At 41.6% G+C, this 19,706-nt stretch overlaps 1 protein-coding gene across 3 annotated transcripts in view; it reads left to right on the top strand.

Annotated features, from left to right (window-relative positions):
- The window catches only part of Cadps (calcium dependent secretion activator), a 444,339-nt gene that overhangs the window by 400,082 nt on the left and 24,551 nt on the right, over positions 1-19,706 (top strand). For all 3 annotated transcript variants that reach the window (XM_055599062.1, XM_055599061.1, XM_055599060.1), the window contains 2 exons: positions 3,516-3,548; positions 10,037-10,144. In XM_055599062.1, the coding sequence (XP_055455037.1) occupies positions 3,516-3,548; positions 10,037-10,144 (141 nt within the window). The remainder of the gene's footprint in view (positions 1-3,515; positions 3,549-10,036; positions 10,145-19,706) is intronic.

The raw sequence follows: 19,706 nt of genomic DNA, 5'->3' as shown, positions 1-19,706 counted from the left end.
TGTGTGTGTGTGTGTGTGTGTGTGTGTGTGTGTGTGTGTGTGTGTGTATGATTAGGGGGGTAACATGGGTAGTGCAAAGTCCACAGACCAACCTAAGATATTATTACTTGGGTACTAGCTACCTTCTTTTGAGACAGAGTTCCTCATTGATTGGCCTGGAACTTGTTGATTGGCTAGGCGTGCTGACCAGTGAGCCCCAAAGATCACTCAGTCTCTACCTCTTTTTGGGGGGCTCAAGTTGAAGCCTTCATGCTTGCAAGGCAAAACCTTTACCAGCTGAGTCACTCTGAAGCGGGCATACTTTGATTTTGAACAGATGAACCCAAAGTCCTAGGGGTCAGGAGGGTCTGCTCATTCTCTTCTACCAAGAGTGCAGCTGACCTAAAGGTGTGAAGCTGAAAAGAACTGTGGTGCTTAAACACTGTGCTTCTGGCGTTAGTCAGGGAAGGAGGTCCCAGGGCCAGGGTCTAGAGTCTGTTCCTGCTGCTTTTCCACCTCCATTCAGAAAAAAGAGAAGGAAAGAGATGAGGATAAGGAAAGGGAGCTGTTGAGTATTTCCTACCTCACAAAGAGGCCAGAACGAGAGAAGGGAAGCAGTCTAGGAGGGGCCTGTCAGCCTGGTAAAGAAACAGGCCTGCAACATTATTCCTAGAGAGAGCGAGACATGACCTTCAGAGATGGCCAGTGTCCGCTGGGATCTGCTTGCTGGACATGCCTTCTGGGCCTCATCATTTTCTTCACCCTGATTCAGTGTTTTATAACTGCTCTAATGAGGCTCAAGAAAGGTGGTTCTTTCAATAAACTACAAGAAGGTTCTAGGTTCTAATACTCCCCCTTCATTTCCCAAGCAAGGTGCCATCTGTCTCACTTTCCTTCTAAATGATGCCTCCAGGCTCCCTTCATCTTTACCCTCCACATTTTTCCAAAAGTTTAATGTCCAGCACCCAAAACAATAATCTACCTCTTCCCAAAAAACAATAGGAGTATGATTTCCAACCCTCTCCGAGCTTTTTTTTTCCCTATTATAATGGGGATGGGGAAAGATCAGTAATAAGCCAAGAGCTGAAGAGATGGCTCACAAAGCCTGACGCCCTGAGCTCACTCCCCAGTACCCATGCGAAAGCCAAGTTCAGCAACAGCCTGCTCTGGTCCCAGTACTGGAAAGGCACAGACAGAGGATTCCTGGACTTCCCTGCCAATCCAGCTAGATCCCTGAGCTCCAGGTTCAGTGAATGATCCTGTCTCAAAATGCAATTAAGTGAAGAGTGATCAACAAAGACACAGAAATTAACAGTGTTAATCTCTGGCCTACACCACAACACACACACACACACACACACACACACACACACAAGCTGAGAGTGGAGGCTAGTGCGAGTGTAAAGGTACATGAAGTTTTCATTCATGCCACAAGCTCTCAAAGAAATAGAATTTGTAAGGAACAGAACTTGACTGGTGTCACTCTCTGGATTGGAACTGTGTGTTAGTGGTAAGTGAAGAGTAGGCGTGTTTAAAGGTTGATCATTTCAGCTGTAGCAAAACTCCTACCAACTGCCAAGCATCAACTTGACAGAGCAAAAGAGGAGATTTCTCACTGAGAACAGCTCTTTTGCCAGCACCAGCTCTGACCACTGATGCTTCATCTCCTTGCTTTTCATTTCCCTGAGCACTGAGAAGATGGGAAATTCCGAGGGGTAGCCTGGGCTCAGACCAGGGCATGCAACACCTGGCTTTCCTGACTTGTGGCTGAGAACATGGATATACAAATTTCTTAAACTCGTGGCTGAGAACATGGATACACAAATTTCTTAAACTCGAGCCCATCAAGCCATATTCTGCAAAGTGAAACGCATCATCTAGTAATTGGTAGATATTATCGTATGTGGGGGGAACCAGAAGAAGGGGGGAGAAAACTGTCTTTTTGCTTGATTGGCTAGATTTTGGACTAGGATTGGCATGGACAGATTTAGAGAAGGGAATCGCTTTATGGAAGTCCCTTTGTGTACCAATAGCGGGTCTCTTCTCCCAGCATTTTTTTTACAAAGAACTCAGCTCTAACTACTACCATGCTGATCATGGCAGCATTTCAGTCAGGTTGAGAGTGCTTGTTTCTTAGCCTCCCTGAAGACAACATTGGACACTAGCTTTTCCCTTTGGTTCCTTCCCTCCAGAGGCCCCATTCCAAGCCAGGTAGCAGTTTAATGGAGACAGCTAAGCAAGGCTGAGTTAGTCTTTGCTTTCATGACATTTTATAGAGGTCAGACACAATAAAAATACCAAATTATAATTGTGATCTGTGTCACTAAACAGCAAAGGGATGTGGTCTCAGAGAATCCGTAGCAAGAGGAAACTGGAGTCATAATAAGGTCACAAGGCGCTCTGACCTTATCAGAGAAGGGAAAGGGCATTGGCATTTAGTAGCTAATGGATGTGTGTGCCTCCGACTTTAATGTTGACCCCACACTCTCATGTTTCCTCACATGATCAGACCAGCCGTCATACAGAGTAGGCGGTTTTCCACCAGGTTCCAAAACTCTAGAAACTAGCCTAAGGGACTTGGCTGGCTAAGTCCATGGCAAAAGAAACTTTGACTTTCAAGGAGGAATCCTTTCTACACTAGACACGCTCCCTGGGTTTGTTCCTCAAACCCGACTGAGTATAGACTCCCCCAGCGCCTAGACCTCACCCTGATTTGCTTAGCACAGCTTTAACTCCGCTTGATTCCATGCTTATGGCATCCCTGGATTTTTGTGGGGGTTCATGTCACGTCAGCAACTGAATCAACCATGGTTAGTATCTCCCCCTTTTAAGCTCAGAGAAATGAGGTCACCAGTATGTCATGCAGTTGGCATTCGGTAGCAATGGGCTGCAACCCCGGTCTGAGTGCACACTCTTTGTTCTAGCACTATGCTCTTCACCTAAAAATGAATTTTAGAACCATCTCCTGTACTTTTCATATGGGTTTTTAGAACCTAAAACCAAGAGGCATATAGTAGTAGCCTTGGGACAGCCCCAAAAGTTCTGCTTAAAAAAAAAAAAAAAAAAAAACTTGAGGAAAACCATGCATGTCTTTTAGGCTGAGGGCCTCATCACAGGCCTTCTGCTTCAAAATCTGAACTGTCAGACACCTAGCATAGAAGATTTCAGGACAATCTGAAGGCAAATTATAAAAGCCCAGGGTACCAGGAATGCTGATACTCTTGATTACTAATATAGACGTGAGCGCCCTCTCTCAATAAGCCCAGGTCTAGACAGTCACCTCTCCCTGTTTTAAAGGCAGGAAGGACAATGCCAAACTCTTGTGCCAGCTATAGAACCTGAACTAGTAAAACTGCTCATTCTCCCCAAACAGTGATCATGGCTTGAAAAATACTAGAGCATTTTGCATTTTAGTGCCTTTTTGTTTTTCCTGGTCAGCACTGTGTACCGGCTTGTCATCTGAACTCAGATAATGAGAGAGCTGTGAACAGGAAACGCAAACACTTGCCTCATGTCCTACTCTCTTTCCTCCTTAGGTGAAGGCAGCTTCCAAGTACGTGGATGTGCCTGTGAGTATCTGAGCATCCATCACTGTTTGTGATTTAGTTGTTTGTTTGTTTGTTTGTTTGTTTTTTCCACTTTGGCACATTTTCCATTTTTGTTTTGGGTTTTGTTTGTGGGTTTTCTTTTATTTGTATTTTGTGACAGGGTCTCACTCTGTATCCCTGCTGGCCTAGAATTCCCTATGTAGGCAAAGCCGGCCTAGAACATGCTGAGACCCTCTGCAGCTACACCTAGTGCTAGGACTGAAAGCATGTGCCATTTTTCTGTGCTTTGCATCCAACCATGAGTGTCTGAGCTTTGTGTTTTATTTGATCATATCTGTTTCTGTGCTTGGCTTCCATGGTGGGTGCTGTCTTCATTCCTTGCCACTAAGCTCTATATTTCTAATATAGACTAAGATTCGGACCACATTTTTCCAATGAAAAAAAAGGCACAGTTTCCTGTGTTGGAAAAGAAGAACCAGCATGTGGGTTAACCCAGTTCCCACTCGCTTTTGTCCTCTGGTTCCACATCACTCTAAGTCGTTCTGCTCATCCTGCATGCACGACTTACAGCCTTGAATTATATATTTCAACAAGAGTTCTGTTATTTTTTAGTTTAAACAAATAAATTCTGAATTTGTTCATTTGGGGGTCAATTCTGCAATTGTTTTAAGGAAAACTTACAAAACTGTTCATAATTAGTACTGGCCTCATTAATGAAGAGAACCCTCAAAGTTCACAGAGAAGGCACTTGAAGTTGCCCAAAATTTACATTTAAATTGAGGTTAAGTACTACACATGAATGCTAAAGTGTGGGATTACCTGAGATAAATCAGAAGACATTTATAGACGGACTTTGCCCTGCCTATTAGCAAAATAAAATTGGAAAGATTTTTAAATATATTCCAATAAAGGGGGGAAGAAAATGATGCTGTTTCTCCATTTCTAACAAAAGAGGTGTGAGTCTATTATAAAATATTAAATTTAGGAGCTTATCTCAACAGTCGCTGAGGGGCTGGTACTGAGCGGTTCTCATTCTGAACGTGGTTAAGTACCCTCCTTGTTCAAATACTTATTTGTGAAAATTTGTTTTTTTCTAAAAGGATTTATATTAACATTTAAATTCATTTCCCCAGGAAGCTAAGTGTGTAATGGTTTACTGGCTTATTTCTCAAAGGAAGACAAAATGGGAAATTGGAGTGAATGTAGCATTAGCATGCATTTTGTTTGTTTAATGAAAGAATGTACAATCAATAATTATGTTTGAATTTATACAATATTTCTCATCAAGGGACCCCAACTCCTTCCTGTGGGCAGGGGAATGGAGAAGAAAAAGGGCTCATAAACCACAAGAACATTTTACTCTTTTAAGCTCCAAAGCACAAGCTCTCTCTTTCTGTGAAGTCTCTGTCCCTGCTCCACATCTTTAAAATGAAGATGCTTCACACCTAGGTGTGTTACATGCATTAAATAGGGCTATATGTGTGGAACTCACGTGGCCCTACCTGGCGCTCATTAGACATTCGTGCAGCAAAGGGCATTTCAGGATGTGACAGGGCCCAGAGCGAAGGATGGGTGAATCTGCTGCCTTAGCCCCACCCTCCACTGGGCTTCAGGAGTATCAGAAATGCAAATGGCTAGCTCCCATCATAGAGAGCTGATGTCTGCTGCTGTTTGGTGAATGCCTCAAAGCAGAGAGGCAATCAGGTAGTAAGGGGAGTTTAGGGCCATCTATTCGGGTGAGGCTCAATAAATGAAGAATTTACATTTAACATCAATATTAACATCGGAACCACATGAGGGTAACATTTTAGAAAAGTCAGAAAAGATTTAATGTTAGCAATTTCTTATACCTCAAGTTAATAATTCCACAGGCCAGATCTAGCTTTATTCTGAAGGTGGGATGAAATGGACTCAGTACTATTGAGAGTTTCCTATGATAATCATAAAGACACTTGTCAACTGTTGATGCTATACTAGGAACTTGAGGATGTGAAAGAGCAGAAACCACTTAGCAGTTTCTTTTCTGGAGAGGCAGAAGAAAATAACACAGCACGGCCCCCAATATGGTTGGTCTACCACTGATTATAATAACCAGTGAGGCCAAGCCTTGTGACTTACTCCCTACCTGCCTACCATTGTTTTAAGCCGTTTAACATTTAATCTTTGTAACGTCTCCATTTTAAAGATGGAAAACTGAAATGGAGGCTTACTTGCTCTAGGAGGGCCAGGTGACTGGCAGCAATAAAGCTCACACTTCAAACTATGCTCTGAAACACTGTCACACTACAAATTGAGCTTAGTTAATGCAGAGGCACATGCTTTGATAGTTGAGTAATTATTCTAGTATTAGAAAACAATATGATTAGTAGACCAAACCCATGCTTGTACCAATTGTTAATGGCTTAGGTGAGGTGCTACATTTTGAAAGTAAATTGATTAAATGTATACTTTTATGGCCAGTAACAGTATACTAAGTATTACAGAAAATAAATACTTCCATAGAAAATTATTTCTAACAACATATATATGTATATGTAGGATTTAGATATAGTAAATAATCATTTACCTTTGAAGACAGACCTGTAAGAGGCCATCATTCATTTTATCCTGTTCAACAGGAGAGGAAACTGAAGACCTAGAAAGTTAAATAGTATGCCCAAGGTCGCCTGGGAACAGTCGGGAACCTCATGTTCATGGTAGAGCCTGTCTGCTCCGGTTCCGAAGAGACAATGTGCACAAAATCAGCCTTCCAGTAGTATTCACACCTTGGAAACTGGAAAGCAGTACAGATAAGGGAGTTGGTGGGTAAGCTGATAGGTTTGCAGGGTGGATGTATAGATTTGTTTTTTGTTATTTTGTTTTTGTTTTGTTTTGTTTCCTAAAGAATTATTTCACTAGCATGCCACATTTACCTATTTTAGTCACTGGTACACATACCAGAATATACAAGAAGACATGGCAAGAACTGGGGCATTATTTGATGACATTTTCTTAGATTTCCAGCTCTCATCCCCAGAGGTTCTAATTCAGTGACTCTGGGTGGAGCCTTTAAAATGTCTTTCTAAAATGTGTTCCCCATTCTTCTATAAAAGTATGACAACCAATGGGCAGAGTCAGTAATTCTTGACCTGAAACACCTAAAGACTTTTGTGTTGTTTTGTTTTTTGTTTGTTTGTTGTTTTCATAAGTATTATTTCCTAGGTTGCTTGGCAGACAACTTAAAATAGGTGTCATCTCTATAAGTCTTCACTGGCCCTTTGTTATTTGCAGCCAGACTTATAAACCCAAACACAATCCCTTTAAATCATGCTCTTAACTCTTTGTGTTGTGAGGGTTTCTGACAGTTTGAATTTGGTCCCATGTGAGGACACCATGAGTTCATTATCCTGGAGACATTTTGCTTGCTGAGTCTGACTAGCAGGAAGTGGCACTGTTCCCAATAACTCAGAACATTTCTTTCTCTTAAATGCAGAGTTTGACCCTTCCTTGCACAATTGGCATTCATACTAAAGGTTTGCTCACGGTACCAAAGATTAGCGTTTGCATTCCCTGCCTAGAAGGATCTGGTGGGAGCAAGAGAAGATGAAAATGTCCCACTCTACCAAACCCACTGGGGAGCCTTATTTCTAAATTATGTCTTCTGCATGTGGTAGAGTCCACCTACATTTATTTTTCTGTGTTTGTTTATGTGCTTTCTAAAGTCTGTGTTATATTCTGCCAGTCTGTCCCAGCCATATCTAACAGCCACCACCTAAAGGCCGATCCTGCTATGAGAACACAGTGCTGATATAATTAATGCCTAACTTATCTCGTGACATCAGTTGTTCAGTCACATGTGTATTTCAGCTTATAACTAATACTTACAAGTCAGTTTCCTTATCTGTCAGCAGTTTTGATTGTAGGTGTTTTGATGAGAAGTCTACTTAAACTATATGATATGTCCTTTCTGCAATTTATGCCCCTGCCATTTTAAACAATGTCCCGATTATAACTGAATCTTTTCTTGGAGACTCATGTTCCCCACCTTGACTACCTGTCTCCAGTGGCTGCATAGCTCCCTGCAAGGCCTCCCGGGGTCTAAGGGCAGCTCCCCCTTTCCCCAGTCACCCCAACAGTTTGTGAGAAGGAATGTCTGATGAGGCAGTCTGTCCTCCCCGAATAGCACTCTCTCATTAGCACACCTTGCTCAGACAAATTCCTTCTTCCCTCTTCTCCATCCTAGTCTACAAGAGATGGAAGCCTAACTTGTTTGAATCAGATGTAGTACTCACATCAAAGAGCAGCAGCTGTGAGCAGGAGAGAGAGAACTAATTGTGCAGAAACTTCATTTGTGTCTGTTTGTTGTCTCCATCAAGTCTCCTTTTCCTTTCTGAGTCTACATTAGAGGCTAATAGTAAAATTTAATATCAAGAGGAAGGAATCATAGTAGTTCAAATTTATATTGCAATGTGTGACTCTCAAGACATTGTTAGATACATTATTATAGCTGCCAGTCATAATTCTTGAAGGTCAGGTAGGGAGATAGTAATCTGTGGCTCTGTAACTATGGCCCATTGATGTTCAAATGGTTCACATAACTTTCACCTCAGGATGGAGTAATGATACATACAGTGAAGTGGAGAGCTCTAAAAGGGAGGTTACTAGAGGATTTGGTTAGTCATTCATAGATGTGTCCATACAATTAATGTTTACTGAGTACCTACTAGGCACCAGGGATCATTCCTGTGTGCTAATAATTTAATTAAAAATTAATCAAAGTTCTGCTCTGTATGAAGCTTATCCTCTAAGAGGAAAAGGCAAATAAAACCTCACTGCTAATACAGGACATGGTATCAACCCTTGGTAAACGATGTAGTCATAGATAAAACCATAAATCAATGAAAATCAAACCAAACTGGCTTGATGCCCTTTTGAGGAATTGGAATGAATGCCCTTTTCAGGAAATGAGTTTTACTGAAAGCGAAGGCATGCTGAAGTTCTCAGCATTGCAGAGCGCTATTCCCAGCATGGTAAGTCACCAAGAGGTGGCTACATCTGACTTGTACTTCATCTTAGCACTAAGTTGTACCCAGGAAAAGGTATGTTGCAATTACCCCAGGAAATATATGGATAAATAATAAGAATTTTCTCAGGTTCCCCAGGTAAAGAGTCCATCCCTCCTAAGAATGTCTTTTGATGTGCAGCTGCTAAAGAAGGAGAAGTAGCCACTTAGAACTGATGGCTACTGCTCCCATCTCATTGGAGAACTGCTGTTGTTTTGTATCATAAAGCCGGTACAATTACAGAACCATCATGGAAACTGCTCCATCCATTTGCTGAAAATTGCTTAGAAGTGTAACATTTGATACTGTGGCTTTGGGGTGTCCCTCATTGTTTTTCAAATTAATACCTTGTCATTGTTTCAGCATGTGTTAAGAAATGTTACCAGCATCCTGGGGGCCAAGCATTGGCCCTTTGCTTGATAATTGTAAGCTTTGTATCAGGGGGAAAAAAAATACAGTCCTACTGTTTCCAAACCTCCCTCATTTTCACCCTGGAAATTACACAGAAGTGTTAACTAACTTCAATTTGCAGTGCCTGACAGTCACGTCTTGTAGAGAAATGATACTTTGTGATCTAAGGTAAATCATAGTAATGAAAACCAATCTTTTTAGTTATTAGCAAACATATATCTCTACTGTAGAAATTTAAGGGATTTATGGCAGCTCTCCTAATGACCCATATTACAGTGTCTTAATAGGTTTCTTTGGAGATAACTTTGATTTCTGACATCTCAAACAGTGTACATTCTGGTTTGGTTTTATTTGTATGTTATTTTTTCACTATAAATCATTTCCTAACTCCTGGATGAACCACCTGCCTACCTCTCCAGAATATCTAATTAATTTAAAAATCAAGCTCCCTTTACCTGTCTTTCTTTCTTTCCACTCATTCACTCATTCTTCATTTATTCATTCTTCATTTTCCATCCCTAAAGTTCCAGGCTGACTGAAAGGCAAGGACAAATGGCTGAGTGTCCTGTCTGAGTACAGAACCCACAAACACTCCCCAAATTGCTCTCAGGCTGAATTCCCCTCCTGTGAGTCTTGAATTAAAGGGAATAGTTACTGAAATGGTATTTCTCATTTGTTTTACACAGAGAAAGGGATAATAGAAGACAGAGTACGCTTAGATTTTTTTTTAACAGTAGTTTCTATTTAGAGCAAAGCCAGGGAATGCCCCTGGATGATCCAGAATTGTGTCTATCAGCTAAGTTTTCTAGAAAAGAGTAAGAAGGAGAGCAATTAAAAGAGAGATGGAGAGAGGGAAAGTCTCTATAAAATTCCATTCCAGTCTTCTGAAAAGCATAAGGGTCTACTATCAATTTCTTCCGGTCCAGAACTGAACAGAGGTGATTATGAAAATAGAAGGAAAGATGCAGGGGCCGTGGAAAGAGGAAAGGTAAGCAGGCTGCCCGGGCACCTTCAGGTCTGAAGATTCCATTTTCATCTTTTCTTGTTTCTTTGCAGAAACCCGGGATGGATGTGGCTGATGCCTACGTGACGTTCGTCCGCCACTCTCAGGATGTCCTGCGTGATAAGGTCAATGAGGAGATGTATATAGAAAGGTTATTTGATGTAAGTAAATGCCTTCTCCTCCTTGCAGCCCAAGGAGGAGACCCTCCAAAATGTGACAAAATTACAGACAGGAGGATAAGTCACATTTTGAGAAAATGGATTGGTCCTGATTCAAAGAGAATCTCTTCCTCTCCCTCTGCCTTAGGCTCTTCTCTGTCATGTCTGTTCTGCACCCACTCCTGGTGTGGCTCTGTCTGAGTCCCAGTCTGTGTGATATGTGGACGGCACACAGCCTCCCGGCAAGCAGGCACGCTCTGCACAGAGCTGGCGAGGCAGACTCCTTCAACTGGCAAAGACCTTCTTCCATCCCCATTCTCCTTGCAATCTGGCCTTGTGTAAGGGACACGTTCCCATGGGGGATACCGAGGCCAGCGACCCTTACCCTGGGGGCAGTGCCTCCTTGATGCCAGATGTGGCATGCAGATATGCAGTAAGTGTCACATTGCCATGCCTTGTAATGGGTTGGAATTTCTGTAAGGCTAGACTTCCCCCATCCTGGGTGTTGCCAAAGGCTTATATGTGAGTCACTTGGTCAGTTTCTTTGGTAATCCATGGTGCTTCCTGTCCATCTACCTACCTCAGTAGAAGTGGGTAAATCCAGTGGAAATCAAATGCGGTGGACTGCCACATCAACTCAAAACAAAACAGAAATGCAGGCTTCCGTGGGTGAGTGACTCTCAGGGAGACTTCTTGCCATTGCAAAGTAAGCCACTGAAGTCAAAAGGAGTCTGCAGTGGTCTCAAACCATCTGGCCGTCTAAAGCCAAAGAAGATAGGGCTATCTCATGTAGCCAGATATACTGCTCCTAATTTCTCCCAAATCTACCTATGTAGAGCTGGCCAGAGTGCACAGGAGCTGGTGCCCTCGTCTACTTCAGCCCCGTGAAACGTGCTCCCCTCCTGTCCAGGCTTTTGTATTTTTAGTGCCAGCCCAAACATTAATGTTTTGCTCAACTGTGGAACCCTTGTTTCTGTATTTTTCCTGTAATTGTGTTCACCAATTTACGCTGCGTTTTGTATGTTTTTGTCCCGTAGCTAAATGAGCTCATTGTTGGCACCGCTTTCAGATTCTGCAGCTTCTGACTTTCTGTGCTTTGTCCTCCAGCTCACTGGCTTTCCTGGTGTGTTCAAAAGGCTTCTTTCTGTCTTTCTTTGCTTCTGTTCCTTTTCCAATCACCTCTGTTCTGTGCCCCACACCCCTCTCTCCCTGCAGCACCTTCCTTTGATAAAACCCTTCTTACTTTTTAATTCCCACTTGTCCTCTCTCAGATTAAAATGGAACTTATCTCTCATGTCAAATGTTTTATCACATTATATCAAGTGGCATGAATTAGAATCAAATAATCTTCCTGTGTACATCTTCTAGCATGACCCACATCCACCGAGAATGCCTCATACATGCATAAAGCTCACCAGTGGGGCCTCCCTCTCTCTGCATGCATGCCTTTATGAAAGCCCCGAGCCCAGTTTGTCTGGGGGCACTGTTGCCCGTCCAATAGGCATTGAAAAAAGACCAGCAGTACCCTCAGGTCTCTGCATAGGGGTGTGGATTCTGCCCATCTCCACTGAATTCAATTCCAAACTACAAATTTTCAAGAAGCTTGTGGATTGCTCTTTTCAATGCCTAGGTTGCCTAGGTTGCCTTTTTTTTTTTTTTTCTTTGATCGGTTATCTTCCGGTTTTCAGTTTTGTGGTGTGTGTGTGTTCCTCTATGAATGAGTGTGTGAATGACTGGTGATCCCTGAAACTTTAAAATAGCTAGTAAAGAATCTGATGCTCAATCTGTGATTTAGCCTTGTCTCTTCACTGACATATAATCCGCCCTTCTCGCTTTTTTTATTTTTAATTACAAATGCAAGGAGAAAAATTTGTTTGAAGGTATTCCTGTTGAAGGATGTGAGGCAAATGGTCCTCTGAGGGGCTCTTCGTCGGGGAATTGCAACCAAATCTTCATTTAGAAGTTAAAAGAGAGCCTTGTCTGGCACAGATGGGGGAAAATGAACTTGCCTAACTAAAAGAACATAAGCGCATTCCAGCCCTCTGGGCTTTAATGTGAATCGATAATTAAAAGAAATATTCCTAAGAATATACTTTGCAGAAGCAAGTTCTGTCTCAGGGTGTATGGGGGGGGGGTCCTTTCAAAAATTCCCAGCTACACCAGCCTCTTCAAGTAGTCCACGAGCCAGCGTCGATGGCAGCAGTAAATCTCTGAGAAGCCGCCCACACACTCACGCAGTTTCGCTTCACATTGCCCCAATTTTCTTTTCCCAACGCAATCTTCAGTCTCCTCTCCTGAGCATACACTCTTACCATTCTAACCATGATAACCATTTTATGCACTTCACCCCAACCTTGGGGCGGGGCCTTTAAAAAAAAAGCTTATTTAGACATGAATTTCTTACCCACTTACTTGCTTATTCTCTGAATAACCTGGTCCCCTAATTTATGAAATCTATTGGTGCTAGGCAACCTAACTGTGGTATTAAAAAAAAAAAAAGTTATTGAATCTGTCATGGATTTAAAACATTTGTCATTTAAAAACCCAGAGCTTCTCAAAAGCTTCATTTCCATGCAGCTTCGGTAATTTAATTCAGTACTTACTGTTTTTCTATAATCTAGCGGCAAATCATCAGATTACCAACATGTTTGATTATTTTCGGCTTCTGTTTCCTCAAGCATGGTGTGTATTCTATGCATACGTGCTCTGTAAAACTCTTGTGCCGGTGAGATGAACGGTAATGGAAATATCAGCACAAAAGGGGTCTCCTGAAACCTGCCATTCCACAGCTCTTAGTACAGAGAGCTAACTCTTCCGACCCCACTGTCTAATGATATGGGTCCTGGGATGGCTTCCTAAACAATTGGCAGAAATCTATTGAAAAATACTTGTTGATCTGAGAGATTTCTTTTCCAAAGTGTTGCATTTTGATAAATGGCAGAAATGAATAATAGCAAATTAGCATTTGGAATGAAGAAAAAGTATATATCTCTGCGACTGTTTACTGTTTGGGGCTTGTTGGTTCTGACTGCCATGTCTCTCCCTGGTTGTCTGTTCCTGCTGGCATCTGTCATTTTAGAAGCATGTTCTGATGGTCCTTGTGCTTTAACTGTGTTTCAAGTCTTAGCGTTATTTACCTGATAAATCCCTCGAGTTCTCGTTGGTTGGTCCGGTTTCTTTTTCCCCTCTCTGTTACTGTGTGTGCTTACAGGAAGGCTGGATGGCTTTTAATAGATGTTTGCCTATGAGTATATTGTGGATCCTAGTTGGTCATTTATTGGCTTATTCTATGTTTTAACAAGGTCCCTATCTGGTGATTTCTGAGCTGTTTTTTTTTTTTTTTTTTTTTTTTTTTTTTTCCTTTATCCCTCTGCCTCATCATTGTACTTTTGGCTGGAGGAGGATGCTTGTGGGGGATTATCAGAACAGCATTTGGGGCTCTGTATTTGATGTTCCACTTTTTTATCTATTTTATTATGTAACTTAAGAACAGACTTTCCAAATTCATCTCCACTGTGTTTTTTTAAAAATCAAGCATTCTGTACGTTTTGTTGAGAAGTGAATTTAGATATAATATTGCCTAACCAGACGTTTTTCTGCAGTGAAAATTTCCCTGTTTAGTAACATAATTGGTTTATATATTCCTTTCATAAAATACCAACAGTGTTTGTTTAATAGTGTATCTTTAAGATGGACTTCACCAGTCCAAAATAATGTTCTGATGAGAAAGAAATCCCCAAGTCATTCACCATGGTATTTTAGATGTACAAATGAGCAATTTTTATCTGCTTTTTTATTTTTCAGGAAAAAAAAATCAAATACAATTATACAGTTTTCATTTGCTGAAAATAATATTTTAATATTTAGAAACAAAATAGTCAGGCATTTAAATCAAGTGAATATCATAATGTGTATGACAGTGGATTTAAATCTTATCAATGGAGCTGAATTTTTAAAGAAAAATTGCATCACTCTAAGATTCAAGAGGAAGCTTTGCCTCCTCGTCAATTATTGATGTTTTATAAAGAAAAAAAAAAAACACATGTATTGCAATAAGCTCCATGTTCTGAAAGTAGCAGCTAAAGAAGGGTGCTCAGGCTGGGAGCATAGCTTGAAGCGAATCGTCTCCAGTTGGAGTGTCCGTAAATCATGCAGATGGCTTTTCCTCCTTCTCTGATGATTAATTCAACATCTCCCTCAAAACAAAACAAAACCAAAAAAAAAAAAAAAGAAGAAGAAGAAGAAGAAAAGAAAAGAAAAAAAAAACATGTTTTCTGAAATTAGACATCAGATCATTAAGAGAAGCACCTAAGATTTCAAGGTCTAAACAAAAATTAATTTATTTTCTTTCCTCCTTGTACTTCTTGAAGACACAGACTGAGAAGAAAATCGGGATTAAAAGAGATGTGCTTAGGGTGAATTCATCTGCTTAAACCTCACAGGCTCAGGGATGAGTGATTAAAAAGCCATCTCAAACTTGGCCGCAGTCCACACTGGTGGTAATGCTGCGCCCATTGCAGCTTTCTTCTGCGGGCCCGTGTCACTGTGAACTGGGCCCGGGAACATTTGACTAGAGATGATACATGGATTATCTAGGTCAATTATACACTTAATCTGCCTTCTAGGGGATTAAGCATTTACAGATAGACTCTGCATTTGGCTTCTCCCTGGCAGTTATCAGATCAGGAAAAGGCCCCTTATCACACAGCCTTGTAAGAGCTTAATCAGGCAGTGTGGACAGATTCAGGGGGATATGCTGCCTGGCATTCTCTGCCTTGCACAGATTTCGATTTGCTGTTCCATTTTCAAATCGAGTTATTTGTTCACTTTATGTGGCAGCACAATAATTGGGTGTGAATATTTCCCTCTAAAGCGGTAATTTGAAACGTGAACCCTCTGCCTATTAAAACATGCTTGCTGGGTTTATATATGAATCCACTGATAACCTTGCTTTAATAGCCTTATTAAATTATAAGGGCCTGTATGTGTGAATATGTATCAATCAAAATAGAAACCATGCCGCTCCAGGAAGTAAGGACTGAAGACAGGCTACAAGGTTACGTTACTAAATGCGTAAAGTATGCCACCAACTTCAAGGTGAGGGAAAGTGCTTAGAAAGCAGGCAGGGGGAGAGGTGAGCAGGGTTTACCGATTCAGTAGGCTGCAGTTCTTGAGGTCTGATGGGAGAAAATCTGGGTGTGGGACAGGCTGGCCACTGGGAGGGTGAGCTCTCTCTGCTGTTAGCAGGACTCACGACTGTGAATGCCCTGCATGGGAGTTCCAACGTGATGATAATAGGCCCTGCCCCTGGGCCTTCGGGCCTAATCTGCATGGTTTTAGACAGGTGCTTAATCTCTCGGAGCCTTGGCTGATTCATCTAGGTAACAGGGATGGTAATAAGCAGGACCATCCTCGGGGCGTTGTTAGGAGGGTGAGATGCCGTGTCCGCGTGCAGCCTCGGGATGGAAGGAAGGAAGCATTCTGTAAGTGTTAGCTACCGCCCTCACTGTTTTCATCTTCAACACTGAAATGAAAACCCTTTTCCTGGCTGGTTTGTCTTGCTAAACAAAACTCCATACCTGTTTGGAGGAGTGTGAGCAGCTCTCTGTTGCTTCAGATATTAACCTCAAGTTTGCATGTATTCCTTGCTGTGTATTAGCCTGGTTCTTTCTTAGTTTTGCTGAAACATATTTCGGAAGCAGGCACAATAGTGATGATGGAGAAGGATGCTTAGAAGTACACCAGAATGGGATTGAGGCCTCGGGGCTGCCTCTCTAAGCTCAGTCCCATCATCTAGTTCGCCAGCCCACCCCATCCCTGGTAAACAAACTGGCTTCCTAGAGTTGCTGTAACAGTTTAAAATCCAACTTCTTGTTGGTGCTGGCCTCTGAACTAGAGCCTTGAATATACTGGACAAGTGCCCCACCACTGAGTTGCATCCCCAGCCTTGAGCAAACTTTCACATTATCTCAGTAGCACCATCTCTCAAATCCTCTTGTTCAATCAGGTGATTTAGATATGAGCTGGTGTTAACCTTATCTACAAAACTGTGGTGAATTAGCAACTCAGAACTGGCCCTCCAGCCTTCAGGAAGGTTGTTTTAGCAGAGAACTGAGAAAGAGGAGTGTTGAATACCTAATTGTTAGAATACAGTATGTATACACTGTAAACATTTAGAAAACACAGCCAAGTAAAACTAAGAACATGGAGATGTTATGTTCCCAAAACCCAGGGATGGCCAACTGGATATTCACTCTTCTAATTTTTCCTAATTAGATTCATTATGTGCATTTTTCCAAATGAAGTAAGCAAAACTTGCTGTGCTTAAATTGACAATCTCTGAGTTCCATGCCAGTACATGTTCACCTAATATGCTGTCAGTATTCAGAATTCCCCACTTGTCCCCCCAATATTCTTTGTAAGAAGTTTGTGTGAACCAGGATCCAATGCCAAGCAGCATGTGCGGGCAAGGCTGTGATGTCACATACATTTCTTTTCAACCAGCACTGGCCCTCTTTCCATGCTCCTGACTTGGTAGAGGGACCACCGTGCCAAGTGCTATGCAGACTGGAGGAGTTTATTACCATCTAAACATAGAACTGATTTGTTGAGGGGAAAAAAAAATCAAGCTGAATTCAACCAAGTAGTTCTTTTAAACATAATTAGTAACTTAGCAGAAACCAGGTTTTTTTTTTTTTTTTAAAGCTGTTCTCTGCATATAAGGAGAATCTTTGAAGCTAGTTTTAAAAGTGAGGGAGCGGGTAGCCAAATTGCAAGATAGCTACAAAGGCCACCGTCTAAGTCAACCAGGTCACACGCATAGGGGTCCATATTTTATAGAACACATACCTACACTTGGGCTGGATGAATGAATCTGTGGAAATGGCATGGTAATTCTGTGGTAATTCCAGCAAGTGTGCATGCATGCGTGTTGGAGACCAGAGGTTGGTATCCAGTGTCTTCTGTAAGGGCTCACCTCTTATTCTTTAAGACATAGTGTCCCGTGAACCTGCAGCTCTCCAATTGAGCTAGACTGCTAGCCAGGGAGCCTCAGAGGCTCTCTCCCCTTTCTGCCCCCACCCTTGGAAATACGGGCTCAAATCAGTCACACCACATGCAGCCTTTTACGTGGCTTCTGGGGTTGAACTCACTTGAATGAGAGCAAGCATTTTAGCAGCTGAGCTCTCTCCCCCATCCCATGGCCCACTGTCCCTTACGTCATGGTGACTACTTGACTGAAGTACGGAACTGGTACTCTTGATATAGATGAGCTCACACACTATTAGGAGTGTCTCTTAGCTCATTCTCTGAGGTTATCAGTCTGAAATGAAGCCTTTATGTCAGGCTGAGGTTGTACTTTTCCATACTTTTCAGATCACATTTAAATTGAACTGTGATCTCTTTAATCCTCAACTACAATCATATGCACCCTTTTACTAGGCCATTCTTTATAGTCTATGTGATTATATATGTCCAAACTGGAAAATAGATCCATAGACCCACCAAGGAAGGAGATACAGTTGATTCTTTCATTTGTTGTACCTGGCTTTGAGTCCCAAAATAAATTCTGGTGTCTAAAACATGACGTGAGCCATGCATTAGGGACTTAGAAGGGACAAGCTTTTCAGGAAGGATACAAGAGGAGGCAGAGAGTAGGAAATGAGAGGAAAGGTGCACACACCTCTCTTCTTGATTGGTAATTTATTTTACCTGTTACATGAAGACACGTGTAACACGTGTACATGAAGGGAGATGATATGTGGATATATATAATATCTACTATATAAAAACAGAATGCGGACATATGTACATCTAGCTATCTTTAAGGGAGGTGAGTTATTATAGCTAAAAAATATATAGTAACCATACATATTTAAATTATAAAAACAATCTCAGTTCATCTTTAAAAATTCTACCCTCTCAGATACTCAAAAACTCAGTGACTTCAAGTTTTCTTTACCTCTCATTACATACATCTGTTTTGCACAGATTTGGTTGTGTTTACTGCACTTCTTGCAATATGTGTAGTTTGAAGCAGGTCTTTAGCTAATAGAGTAAACCTCTACTGGTAGGCGGTTCTCTCTCTCTCTCTCTCTCTCTCTCTCTCTCTCTCTCCTTTCTCTTTCTCTTTCTGATCGAAGTGAGCTCCACTAAGATGAGAGGTGAAAGGAGAAGGAAGGAGGATATTTTTGATGCCTCTAGTACCCTGTTGCAATTAATTGTTTATGCAAATGTAAGTAAGTCACCTCTTACTTTGTGACTTCTAAAATGCACAGTAACAAGAAATAATAGTTATTCTCCCATGCTGGGAGGCTTGAGGTTTCAGGAGCCTTGCACTTAGAAAACACAGGGTGGGGGAGCATTACCAGATTCAGCTTAATTAGATAAAATGGGCGATAGTGGACCTATCTGCTTCCTTCCAAGGCCATCCATTGGAAAAAAAAATTATGTGCTCTAGGGCAAGTAAATCTTTTATAAAAACGAGGCTTTAATTTTCTCTGGAGCCCGTGTGCTACAAAGAGTTTAACCGATTGTCTTTACGAGAGCAGCTTTCTCTCTTCCAGAAGACATTTGGTGAAGACAGTTAATTTGTTTTCTTTTCCAAAGGAGAATGTTCCATTAATCATGCTAAGAAGCCAGGCTGGTTGCTCTGTTACATTAGGGTCACAGTATCCGTGTTAACGTGACCTGAACAATACTTTTGTAGGTTTCTTTAATTTTCTTAGAGCAGATTTGTGGCATGGAAGCTAGACATTACACTCCTAAGCATGCTACTCATATACGCAACTGTACATGTACAGATATACACACAGCATACACACAGACACATGTACATTCACACACACACATGCACACACAAACACATGGAGTAGCCAAGGCACATTCTGTGCAATGATTCTGCCTTGTGGAATCACCACATTCTGTTGCAACAGACAAGATATATTAAGTTAATGTTTCTCTTCGATTAACTGGGATTTACTTTTCTCTCTGCAGCCTCGATAAAGGAGAGGATTTTGTTTCAAAGTTTTACTGTCAGGCCCCAAGTCAGACTCATTGCTCAAATCTTGGTGTGTTTTATTATTCTTTCTTTGTTTGGGGGTGTTGCTTGGGGATTTTGTGAGGCAGTATCTCTGTGTTGCCCTGGCTGACCTGGGACTTGCATAGACCAGGCTGGCCTCTAAGCTGCAGCAATTCTTCTGCCTCTGACTTCTAAGTTCTGGGATTATATAGCACAAACATGAGCCACCAAACCTGTTCTCTAATGTGTCTTGTCCTTAATGATAGAATATAAAACATCATCTCTAGGTTCCTGGCATTCAAAGTAGAGTCCATAGTCCCCAACATCAGCATCACTGGGGCATTATAGAAGCTGCATGATCTTAGCTTTAGGTCCACCTTCACTCACCCAGGATCCTCTGACATTTCAAATACAAGCCAAAGTTCAAAAGACACATACACAATAAAGAAAATTAAAGATATTAAAGGAACTTTGCAGTCCAGTGTAAGATGCATAGAAAACACACACACACACACACACACACACACACACACACACACACACACA

The sequence above is a fragment of the Psammomys obesus genome, unplaced genomic scaffold (genome assembly GCF_907164565.1).
Source record: "Psammomys obesus unplaced genomic scaffold, mPsaObe1.curated_primary_1811, whole genome shotgun sequence".
Taxonomy (NCBI): domain Eukaryota; kingdom Metazoa; phylum Chordata; class Mammalia; order Rodentia; family Muridae; genus Psammomys; species Psammomys obesus.
The sequence above is the reverse complement of the archived record's forward strand: the minus strand, read 5'-3'. Positions and strand labels throughout refer to the sequence as shown.